General features: G+C 30.8%; 1 protein-coding gene across 1 annotated transcript in view; it reads left to right on the top strand.

Annotated features, from left to right (window-relative positions):
* The window catches only part of LOTGIDRAFT_125424 (hypothetical protein), a gene marked incomplete at both ends in the record, with an annotated part of 35231 nt that continues 23305 nt past the window's right edge, over positions 1-11926 (top strand). Inside the window, 29 exons of the mRNA XM_009062311.1 lie at positions 1-162; positions 251-355; positions 512-642; positions 787-996; positions 1230-1428; positions 1714-1967; positions 2122-2326; positions 2562-2765; positions 3027-3157; positions 3370-3511; positions 3722-3916; positions 4315-4503; positions 4769-4897; positions 5183-5383; positions 5658-5797; positions 6007-6097; positions 6390-6457; positions 7092-7320; positions 7519-7671; positions 7948-8086; positions 8258-8456; positions 8635-8863; positions 9191-9361; positions 9546-9683; positions 10408-10551; positions 10804-10968; positions 11145-11279; positions 11424-11642; positions 11787-11887. Coding sequence (XP_009060559.1) covers positions 1-162; positions 251-355; positions 512-642; positions 787-996; positions 1230-1428; positions 1714-1967; positions 2122-2326; positions 2562-2765; positions 3027-3157; positions 3370-3511; positions 3722-3916; positions 4315-4503; positions 4769-4897; positions 5183-5383; positions 5658-5797; positions 6007-6097; positions 6390-6457; positions 7092-7320; positions 7519-7671; positions 7948-8086; positions 8258-8456; positions 8635-8863; positions 9191-9361; positions 9546-9683; positions 10408-10551; positions 10804-10968; positions 11145-11279; positions 11424-11642; positions 11787-11887 — 4778 coding nt within the window. The remainder of the gene's footprint in view (positions 163-250; positions 356-511; positions 643-786; positions 997-1229; positions 1429-1713; positions 1968-2121; positions 2327-2561; positions 2766-3026; positions 3158-3369; positions 3512-3721; positions 3917-4314; positions 4504-4768; positions 4898-5182; positions 5384-5657; positions 5798-6006; positions 6098-6389; positions 6458-7091; positions 7321-7518; positions 7672-7947; positions 8087-8257; positions 8457-8634; positions 8864-9190; positions 9362-9545; positions 9684-10407; positions 10552-10803; positions 10969-11144; positions 11280-11423; positions 11643-11786; positions 11888-11926) is intronic.

The following is an 11926-nucleotide window of genomic DNA, read 5'->3' as shown; positions in this document are numbered from 1 at the left end:
ATGGTTTTCATTATATATTGTAGATATTATAAGCTGGTTGATAAAGCTATAGATCCCAGCATGATTACACCTGTAGCATCAGAAACAATTGAAGGTTTATACAAGTTTGTACCAAAATCATTACGTATCGAGCATCCTAAAGCTTCCAAGATATTTTTACAGGTAAATCAGATTTAATATCTTAACTTAGTGAAGCTTTTTATATTTCAATACCTAAGAGCCACCATATATATTTTTTATGTATTTATAGGAAATGGAAGATGATTACAGATTTGCTTTAAGACAAGCCATACTAAACTATATCTTATTAGACCCTGTTGAACAAGAAAGGTTAGGAGTTCCTCTTCCAGAAAAGGTATGTATAATGCTCTAGTCAGATTTTAACTAATTTAGAAAAATGGTACATAACTTATGAATGAATTATCTTGTGAAAAATCCTATTATAGCTTTATAACTATTCATTACTTTATAACACCTTAACTTGTATAATTCCACTTAATTTTTGTTGCAGCCATCAAATAGTGCTGGAAGATTTGAATATCCCTGGCATGATACAGTTCAAGACATGAAAGAGTTTATGAGCACAGATTTATATTTAACACATCCTATCATGAGACAAATTTTATTTCTTTTCCATTCGAAGTAAGTCTTAGAATTTCATGTAACATTTTGCTAGATTCCATAAAATTTGAAAAAACAATTCTGATAAATATTATGTGAGTACAGATCATTGGTATTCTTCACAACACAACACAGCTCTGTTTCAATTTTGTATATTTATTACAGATATGGTGATTTTCGATTGATTAATATCTCAGAGCTAAGAAAAATTATGCCAATAACAATGGAAGAATTTGTACAACATGTAGAAAAATCAAGTAAAGATGGAGCTCGATATTTACGTAAGACGTGGATTGAAGATTGTTGTGATATTGTTGATAATTATAGAGATGATATTGAATCAATGATGCCAAAAGATAATCAGGTATATCTTTTGTGGCTTTATACCCAATTTTCTTATGCATTCACTTAAAAACAGTGATAAATACTCAGTGTCAAATGAAATACTTTAAAGCAGTGAAAAAAAATTACATAGACGTAATATATTTTTTCAGTTGAGTTGAAAAAGACATTAATACTACCAAAACAAATTTTAGTAATGAAAATGACATTTTGAGATTCTTTTCAGTGGTGATCATCTATTTTGTACAAATATTACAGGAATTGAGAATGGATAAAATGGATCATTTCTTCGGAAGTGTAGCCTCATTGATGAGTGTGTTATTAAGGCAGTGTGTCAAGAATTCTATTTATGACTTAGTTGATATAATAGAGAAATATTACGAGGGAAATAGATATGAAGAAAGCTATGATATATTCTCAGGATTAGCTTTACCTACTCTCATACATCCAGTTACGATATTTATGGTATGCTTATTTTCATATCTTGGTTGCATTAGGTGATTTACTATTCAGCTTAAATGCAAGTTAGGTTCTACTCAGACAGTATTTTATGAAAGTATGCAATTTCTTCAATTTCATTTAATCATTTATTCATTTAATCCTACAATGATTTGTAGCCTGTGGGTCACAAAAAAGTTATTTACATAAATAAATCAATTACCAAGAGGTCTTCAGTTCTATGTTATATAGATTAGGGCTTTATATTTTGTAGATGTGAATAGTTTCAGACTTAATTTTGGTTTTTTATAGCTTGAAAATAAAGAAAATACTGGTGTGTTATTTAAGCCATCATTTACAGATATATGTGATTTCTTTAATTTATTAATTGACACAATGGTATTGAGTGTCGTAGAATTACCAAGATTAGAAAATATTTTATTTCAAACTGTCGAAGGTCTAGATGTAAAATATATTAGCACTGTACAAAGTAATGAAGAATTAGTAATAGAAGCCAAAAACAGAATACACAAAGTCGTTATGGAAAACAGTCATGGACCAATAAAGTAAGCATAAATCCAAAATAACTGTCTAAATTAAGTTGCAATAACAATGACTGCTTTCCTTTTGGCATCCTGTAGGAAGCAAGATAAGCGATTTTATTGACTGTTTGACGTATATGAAGTACATGCTGGACATATTTTTTTATATTTTCTTCAGATATGAAACAGTATATGAACCATATAAATACTTATTATCTACTGATTCTGATCAAACTGTACACAAGTTTATCAGTAAAGAGAGACCATTAAGAATGTATGTACAGGAAATAGAGAAATTAAGACGTATGATATCAGAAGTGGGATCATTACCAGTTTTAGTTCCTATGCACCTTTTTCACCTTGATTGCACAAATATAAATGAGGTAAACTAAAAACCTTTATTATAAGGACCTGTTTATTCATATGATATGCTACTTCCTCCATAAATCATCAATCAATTTCATTTATTTTAAATGTGGATTTTATGAACTTATGTGAGTTTGCTTTTAATGATTTGTGGGTACTTATGAAAGTGCTAAAACGGGAAAATAAAAAATAAGAAATTAAAAGAGTATTCAGACAAAGAAAATCTTAAGAATAATGTCTGTGCTATTTCAGTGGTTAATAGAAAGGGCCAGGTCCTTAATAGATAAAATGGTTTCTAATATAATGACAACAAGCGTTGAGTTTAACAGAGCCATATGTGACCAGTATAAACAAATTGTAAAGAATAATGCCAAACACGCTGAGACTACAGAAGAATTGGTAGAATTACAAAATTATGTTGAAAATTTAAAGATAGGAGAATTGTATGAATTGAAGGTGAGAAAATAATTCCGTCTACAATGGCAGATGAGAACAAGTTGTAACACAAGCAGCCACATTGTTTACAATCTTTCTGTCAAAGGCTTTGATTGGCTGGATTTGCTTACATACAATCTAATCAAATCACTGCATTTACAATTTTTATGGTACAAGAAAAGTGTCTAAATAGTTGTTGGTAATAGTTTGACATTGTGAAAATGCAGTTTAGACATATATTAGTTTCAGATTGTTCATCAAATTCTGCCTTTCTTTCAATAGGATAAATTAGAAATAGCTGGTGGTAATATGTTGTTTTTAATGGATTATGGCTATTTATCATCAGAAGATTTATCTGTTAATAATACAACATTTAAATGGCCAGATAGAATTATACCTATTATATTAAATACGTAAGACATTTAATGTTTTTTTTTTATTATTTTTGTTTTGAGTTGATCTAATTCATGTAATAATCAGGCCTCAATCCTTTTCATATCTATAGATTTGTTCAAACAAATGATTAATGAGAACTCCTTTCATCATTTATGAATGAAATATCATTTTGTAGAGAAACTAAACTACAAAAACAACATGAAATGGCTGTTAAAGCTTTGGCTACCAGAAAAGAGAAATTCTTAGAAGAAATCAAACGTGTGACTGAAAGTGTTAAAGAATTTAAACAAAAAGATAAAATTCCAGAAGCTGAAACATATCATCAACAGTTACAAGAACTTGGTGTTAAACTGGAAGGCTTTAAGGAAGAGGTGAGGACATTTATGATATCAAAGCTTCTGTAAATTTTTCATGGCATTTGTAGACAAACCTCCAAATTATTCAATTGTTACTGTGAATGTTTGATTTAAATTTTGAACTACAAATATAAGACCATGGTAAAGTCATAGCCAATTTTCTTTACCTGTTCTTTAAATGATTTTAGATAAGGGGTCTCAATTGAATTATATTATATTTTTTAGAAAGTCAAGATTAATACTGAAGAGTTATTGTTAGGAATGGAAACGCAAACTGTGTATAATGATATCATAGATTTAATTGGTATGAAAGAACCTTTTGATAAACTCTGGTCTACAGCTGTAACATTCCATGATCAATATGAAAAATGGATGAATGGTCCACTCTTAGAAGTTATTGCTGAAGAAGTAGAGGAAGAGGTATTACTAGTATTTTGAAGATAATGCACTTTATGATATCAAAGCTTCTGTAAATTTTTCATGGCATTTGTAGACAAACCTCCAAATTATTCAACTGTTACTTTACTGTGAATGTTTGATTTAAAATCAATGGCTTTGATAATAATACGTGTAAAAACTAATAGTACAGATAAACAAAACAATACAATTAGGATAGGTAGTAAGATACAAGAATGAACCATAATGAATGCAAAGCGTAGAATAAGAGCTAAACGTCCCTTTAAGATTTTGAGAACAAAGCAGAAACATTTATACCTGTGTACAAAAAATGATTTCATTATACCTGTGCTTTTAAATGCTGATATCAAAATTTCTAGTAATCTTTAAAAAAAAAACAATTAAGATAAATTTTCTTACAGGTACAAAATCAATGGAGGACAGCATATAAATTAACAAAAATATTTGGTCATCCTGATCTGAAAGGTCCATTAAAAGCAGCAGTGACTATCAAGGCTAAACTGGAGAAGTTCAAGATAAATATGCCACTAATCAATGCTCTTTGTAATCCTGGTTTAAAGGAAAGACATTGGAATAAAATGAGTATGAAGGTTAGTCTACTTTTTATTTTCATTAGGTCAACCAAAGCATTATTCATTTTACAATAATATATGAAGATAATAGTATCAACGAGCGCCATATCATAAAAACATAATAATGCGCATGCGCAAGTTGGCATGTCCAGGTATACAAAATAAGGATTGAGGATAAGCATCAGAAAGCGAATGAATGTCAATAGTTTATCAAACTAGGATCATTATTCTGGTATATCTAATGTTCCCCTGCATTGGTTTGTCAGCTCAGCTCTTTTTGCAGGTTGGGTTTGATGTGACACCTAAAGAAGATACACCATTAAATGATGTATTAGGTATTGGTTTAGAGAAAAACTTGGATGTTTTAATGGGTATTAGTTCCCAAGCTAGTAAGGAATTTTCGCTTGAGAAGGTAAACAACAATTGTTTTTGTTATTTTGTAAAGCAAAGAGCTGTGGACACAGCAAGTTATGACAAGATTAACCCTGAGGTTAAGACTTCAGGCATAGTACCTTCGGGTCATGAAGGCCGCTGGAACTTGAATAAAAATGTGTCAAGTTATGAAAAGGATGTCATATGTTTCATTGACTTAGCATGATAATGATTCATAGGCATTGAATCCAAAAGAGATGTTGAATAGTCCAATCAACCAGGCATCAGATGTGCTTTTGGATAAGTTTGAATGTATGTATTATAGGCACTGAAGAAAATGAAAGAAGATTGGGAGAATATGAATTTTAATTTTGTGGCCTATAAAGATACTGGTATTAATATATTATCAGCCTTTGATGATATACAAGTATTATTAGATGATCACATTGTTAAAACAACAACCATGAAAGGTTCACCATTCATTGGACCATTTGAAAAAGAGGCTAGTGAGTGGGATGTTCAGTTGGTAAGATCATTATTTTTGTTTGTTCACATTCATCCAACTTATTTAATTTAAGGGTTTTGTAAATGAATGCCAATGTTTAAAACAACCGAAACAATAAAATTTGTAATTTCCATCAATGATTTAGAAAAAGATCCTTCATCAAGACTGAAGGCATTGAAATAGACATATCTTGTAAATGTCTACAAACTTACAGCTGCATATTATTTAAGTAAACCATATATTCGTACATTTATTTTTCCTATGTGAACTATGTCTTTTATATTTTGACTTGCAGCATAGAATGAGAGATATTTTAGAATCGTGGTTAAAAGTTCAGAGTGCCTGGTTATATCTAGAACCTATCTTTGGTTCTCAAGATATCAGAAACCAGATTCCAGTAGAAGGGAAAATGTTTGAAGAAGTTGATGAACATTGGTAAGCTTATTTGTAAGTTTTTAAGTAAAACTCAACCACATCATTTAGTGAAATTCACATGCATTGTGATCTTTATCTTTTATCTTTATTTTTAAACTAAAAAACTATAAGAAGCTATCTATAGTCACAAACAATTGATAAAAGTTGTACAGACGCAAATGCTCTTTTATTAGTTTTTATTTTAGTGACCTGCCACTATTTTTTTTCAGGAAAACTATCATGACAAAAGCTGTGGAAGATACAAGTGCCTTGGTGGTTGTTGGACAAGATGAGATGTTAGAAAAACTACAGCATTCAGAGGTGAAACAATTTTACAGAACACTGTGTTACACAAATAATCTCTGTTTCTGTACATGATGAGCACAAAATGCAAATTTGAATTTTTTTTCTATTAATTGTCCATGATTCAATATTCATCTTAGTGTGAAATAGAGATTTGATATTTATTATTTCTCATATTGAGAAAAGCTTATAGCCAATGTCTGAAAACGGGCATCATTTTTGTATGCTTTTTGTGCTATCTTGATCATGCTTATCCGGTTATAATTGTGATAAATATATACATTATGATTTTGATTTGCTTTATTTTCAGTCCATGTTAGATGATATTCAGAAAGGATTAAATGATTATCTTGAAAAGAAACGATTATTTTTCCCCAGGTAAAACCTAATTTTATCTGAGCAATATTAGACACTGCAATTCTTCTATAAAGATAGCTTGCTAGGCAAGGTAATATATGCCCACTGGCAGCTTTGATTGTGAATAAAAATATTTGGCAGTACATTCACACTTAGTCATACACTCCTTTTGAAATTTTTGAGGTGATACTGAATAATTTTACCAAGTATTGTCAAAATCTGTCAAGAATTGTGCCATCTAGAGTGTTTACAAGCTAAAATTGTATACAATCTCAAGAACAAGGGAAATAACTCATACTAAATATTTTTTTATTTTTAATCACACCAAGTTTCATCAAAATCAGTCAAGAATTGTGCCTTCCAGAGTGTGTACGAGCAATTGTGAACGGATGGACCAATGGACGGACCCCCAGGGGTGACGACAATGTACGCATCCCATGTCATGTGTTCAAGAAAAATAGGAGACTCACAAACTATTTTACAAAGTTTTTTACTGGTCCATTTTTAGTTGATCCAAATAATGTGGATACTCTATAACACAAAACACATGGGTAAACATTCAAAAAAATAAAAAAAAATAAACTGGTATAGAAAGTCATGTGGGCATATAAAAAAGTATATAAATGAATTCTGTATTCATTCTTCATTCTTCCAGATTTTTCTTCCTATCAAATGATGAACTATTGGAAATATTATCTGAAACTAAAGATCCTCTACGAGTTCAACCTCATCTCAAGAAATGTTTTGAAGGTATTGCTCAATTAACTTTTAATGAAGAAAAGGTTATAACAGCCATGGAATCTAAAGAGAAAGAGAGAGTTGATTTTCCGAAGACTATAACTCCAGCTGAATCAAGGGGTTTAGTTGAAAAATGGCTTCTTCAGGTGAGCTATTTATCTTTTTATGAAATTAGGTGGTTCCTTTTATTTTTGTCCAAATATTGAAAATTTCAAAATCAGCTTTCTTGACAATGGATGATAAGTTGAAATGAGAGAATTAGGAATTAGTTGAAACTTTCTATCATTGTCATTTTCTGTTATCTACTGGTAGTATCCCTATTTAGATGTCATCTATTTAATCAGGTGGAAGAAGCAATGAAGTTTAGCTTAAGAACTGTCATGACTAAAGCTGTATTGGCCTATCCTACTACACTACGTAAAGACTGGATTTTACAATGGCCTGGACAGATAGTACTAGCTGCAAGTCAAACACATTGGACAACAGAAGTAACACAGGTCTGTATAAAAACAATATGATTCAATTTATGAAATGATAAGGTCTACCTTAAATTTCTGGAATTTATATGAATAGCATATTCAGGATTCATTATTTAAATCTGTTAAAGATTAATTCATTGAAATAATTTGGAAATCTGGAGACTCGTCAGTTTTGTTCATGTTTTGTATGTCTTAAATACAATCTCTATATATAACTTGAATACTGAGAAAGTTGTTTTTGTTTAAATGATGTCACAGTACTTTCACAATTATGATTGTATTCTGATTATTTAGGCTATCAATAATGGAGAATTAAATAGTTATTTCAATAAAAGTAAGAAACAAGTAGAGGAAGTGGTTGAAATGGTTCGTGGTAAATTATCCAAGATGGCAAGAATAACACTAGAGGCTTTAATTGTCATTGACGTTCATGGTGAGACTTTTTTTTTTAATTTTTATGATAGTGTACTGTAACTTTACACAAAACTTTTGACACTGGCACATGACTTCAAGGAGTTTAAGTTGATATATTATGAATATCTTTTAGATATATTCATATTATCAATTTTGGTAATTTACATAACATGTAAATGATATATTTCAGCTCGAGATGTTGTAAAAAATCTTCATGATATCAACACACGGAAAGATACAGATTTCTCATGGATAAGTCAGCTACGCTATTATTTTCAAGATGATGTTGTAAATGTCCGTATGATAACAACTACTGTTGCCTATGCCTATGAATATTTAGGAAATTCTGGGCGATTGGTCATTACTCCTCTGACTGACAGATGTTATAGGTAATTTGTGTTTTACAAACATGAAGTTTGAGAAAAGTATGGTACTCATAATTTATTGTAATATACAATTTGGATGCAAGGACTAATAATAAGTATGTGATCGATAAGCAAAATAGGTTGCTTTAGAGTTGAAATTGAATATATGTATTAAAAATAATTTCCACCGTTCTTTTTTCAGAACATTAATGGGAGCTCTGTTATTAAACTTGGGAGGAGCTCCAGAAGGGCCAGCAGGTACTGGTAAAACAGAAACATCAAAAGATCTAGCTAAAGCTGTAGCCAAACAGTGTGTTGTCTTTAATTGTTCAGATGGATTAGATTACAAAGCTATGGGTAAATTCTTCAAAGGTTTAGCCCAGTCAGGAGCTTGGGCTTGTTTTGACGAGTTCAATAGAATTGAACTTGAGGTACATATGTTTAATATTTTTAAATTTTCATACTTTTAAAATTTCCATAATATGGATTTTAAGTCAAATCTAGTTGATAATATATTGTTTCATAAGTATACCCTGCAAATTTTCATTTGCAAGGAATTTTCCCTCTTGTACGTGATATTTTCACAGATGGGTTTCATTAGTTATTACAAAGACTCATTTTTATTCTACTTTTAAGGATGATTAAAAGGTTGATAAATATGTATTTGTATCAATTGAAATGGAAATGAAATGAATGGAGTTTTACGTCCTACGTATTTGTATCAGTTCTTCAATGAATTTGTTGATTTATTATTGTAGGTATTGTCAGTTATTGCCCAACAAGTACAAACGATACAGAGAGGTATAGCTGAACAATGTAAGACATTTGTATTTGAAGGAACAGAGATATTATTAGATCCTACATGTACTATATTTATTACTATGAACCCAGGTTATGCAGGACGTGCTGAATTACCGGATAATTTAAAGGTAGTTATTCATTATTACATATATTATTTGGTTTTGTCATCGGAAGGACAGCTTTAGATTTTTGAAAAAGGTTTCATGAAGCAAACCAGAAGCATATTTAAAGCTTAACTGGATTAAGATTAGAAAATTGGAAATTGTAAGAATGAACACCAATTACATAGTGAAATATTCTCTTCTATGTAAGGTACTATTTCGAACAGTAGCCATGATGGTACCTGACTATGGTATGATTGGTGAAATATCTTTATATTCTATGGGATTTGTTGATGCTAAAAGTCTTGCTATTAAAATTGTTGCCACTTACAGACTTTGCTCAGAACAGGTAATAATTCTTTATTTTGATTTGTGGACTACAAAACCAAAACAAAGGTTATGTGAAGATACTTATTCTTTTGTTTAAACTGACCTGTACTTGTGTCAATCTCAGGGGCGCAGATCACTTTTCAATGCGTGGGGGACCAGTGGTATATGCAGGACTTATTCAAAAGGGGTCAGACCGAATTGGATTGCAGAGTATAACGGTATGAGAACGTTTCAGTTGAGCTGGTGACATCCTATCTTTATAGCTCTCAGAAATATTATAGAAAGAAAGGCACCTTCTTGTATGTTACTAAATTTTCCAGTCATCCAGTGGGTACCCACGACCTAGGAGAAAATTAATTTTGAATTAAAAGCTTCAATTTTCACCTAAGTGATCTATAGGGCGACCGATACCTTTCAACCAATCAAATTTAATGTCAAGGCAAGTCCTCTCAGTGGCAGTCTGCCATATGTACTGATCACATGATATGATCGACGAAAATATGCGAACGATAAATTCGCTATTTGTGACCTTCGTAACAGCGTCTGTGATTGGAGATGGGTCCCAAAACGAACGAATGGTCTTCCTGTCTCTCGAACATAAATTGCATATCATGCCCCCCCCCATGTTTATATTGAAATATAAAGCACTTATCTTTTTTCACCTTCAATATAACTAAGTCTCTTTGTATTCTTGAAATGTAACCAGGTCATTTCTGTGTTTTTGTAATATTTTGATATATTAGTTATCATCTCAACATCATTATGATTATGGTATGAGAGCTGTCAAGTCTGTATTAACAGCAGCAGGAACATTAAAATTGAAATATCCTGAGCAGAGAGAAGATGTCTTGGTGCTGAGATCTATTAACGATGTTAATTTACCTAAAGTAAGGGTTTTATCAAGTATAATAATGTTCTTTAAGTAAGTCAAATTTGTTGATTTAACTGTGTGAACTGATGTAACTGGTAATGTTTTTATGTCTGGAAAATAACAATTATGACCTTTACACACTTTCACCTAAACTACATTATTTTATAACTGTTCTAGCTTAAAGCTAAAGAATGGCCTTGGAGAGTCCATTGGTGTGTAATAGATAACAATTATACACAACAGTAGTTATTATATATTCTATTTTCAGTTCTTGTCCCATGATATACCACTTTTTGAGGGTATAGTATCAGATTTGTTTCCTGGTGTTAATTTACCTAAACCTGATTATTTACATCTACAACAAGCCCTAGTCTACCAAATTAAACAGAGAAATCTTCAAGTTGTACCTTGGTTTATTGATAAAATAATACAGGTTTGCTTGGACTTTTAATGTTTTGTTGTCATATTTGTTTTACATCATTATTTATGATACCAAATTATTTTTGGTAAATATGTCATTCACACACTAAAATTTGCGTGATTGCAAAGTGTGCAGCCTTCAACTATTCTTTCATTTATAATCCCAATGCTGATTTAAAAAATATTTAGATATATGATATGATAATGGTACGTCATGGTTTGATGATAGTAGGTGATCCTATTGGAGGAAAAACTTCGGCTTTCAAATGTCTTGCTGCTGCTTTGGGAGATCTTCATCAAAAACAGTTAATGGAAGAATTTAGGGTAAGTAATGATGAAATTGTGCTGAAAGTATTTATTTGATTGTTTGAGAAAACAGCAATAAACAAATTTTTCACATAGAAATTCATACTTTACAATTTGTATTACTACCAAGTAAGTTTGAATATATAAATTTTCTTTTAACAGGTGCAAACATGTATTATTAATCCTAAAGCAGTAACAATGAGTCAACTGTATGGTTGTTTTGATCCTGTATCACATGAATGGACTGATGGCATTTTAGCCAATACATTTAGAGAACATGCTTCTAGTACTAGTGATGATAGAAAATGGATTATATTTGATGGTCCTGTGGATGCTGTGTGGATTGAAAACATGAACACTGTGTTGGATGATAACAAAAAGGTTGACATGATTGAATTATAAAACTTTAAGGAACATTGTTTAAACCCTTACATAAATATATAAGAAATTGTCAGATTAATATGTCAAGAATTTATTTGTGGAACAAATATCCAATATTTTTAATGATACTATGTTTTTCCCTAGTTATGTTTAATGAGTGGTGAAATAATACAGATGAGTAATAAACAGAACATGATATTTGAACCTCAAGATTTAGAACAAGCTTCACCTGCCACTGTTAGCAGGTTTGTTGATGAGATTCATATCAATGCTTTTTCAATTTG

This window comes from Lottia gigantea, assembly GCF_000327385.1.
Source record: "Lottia gigantea unplaced genomic scaffold LOTGIsca_50, whole genome shotgun sequence".
Classification (NCBI taxonomy): domain Eukaryota; kingdom Metazoa; phylum Mollusca; class Gastropoda; family Lottiidae; genus Lottia; species Lottia gigantea.
The sequence above is the reverse complement of the archived record's forward strand: the minus strand, read 5'-3'. Positions and strand labels throughout refer to the sequence as shown.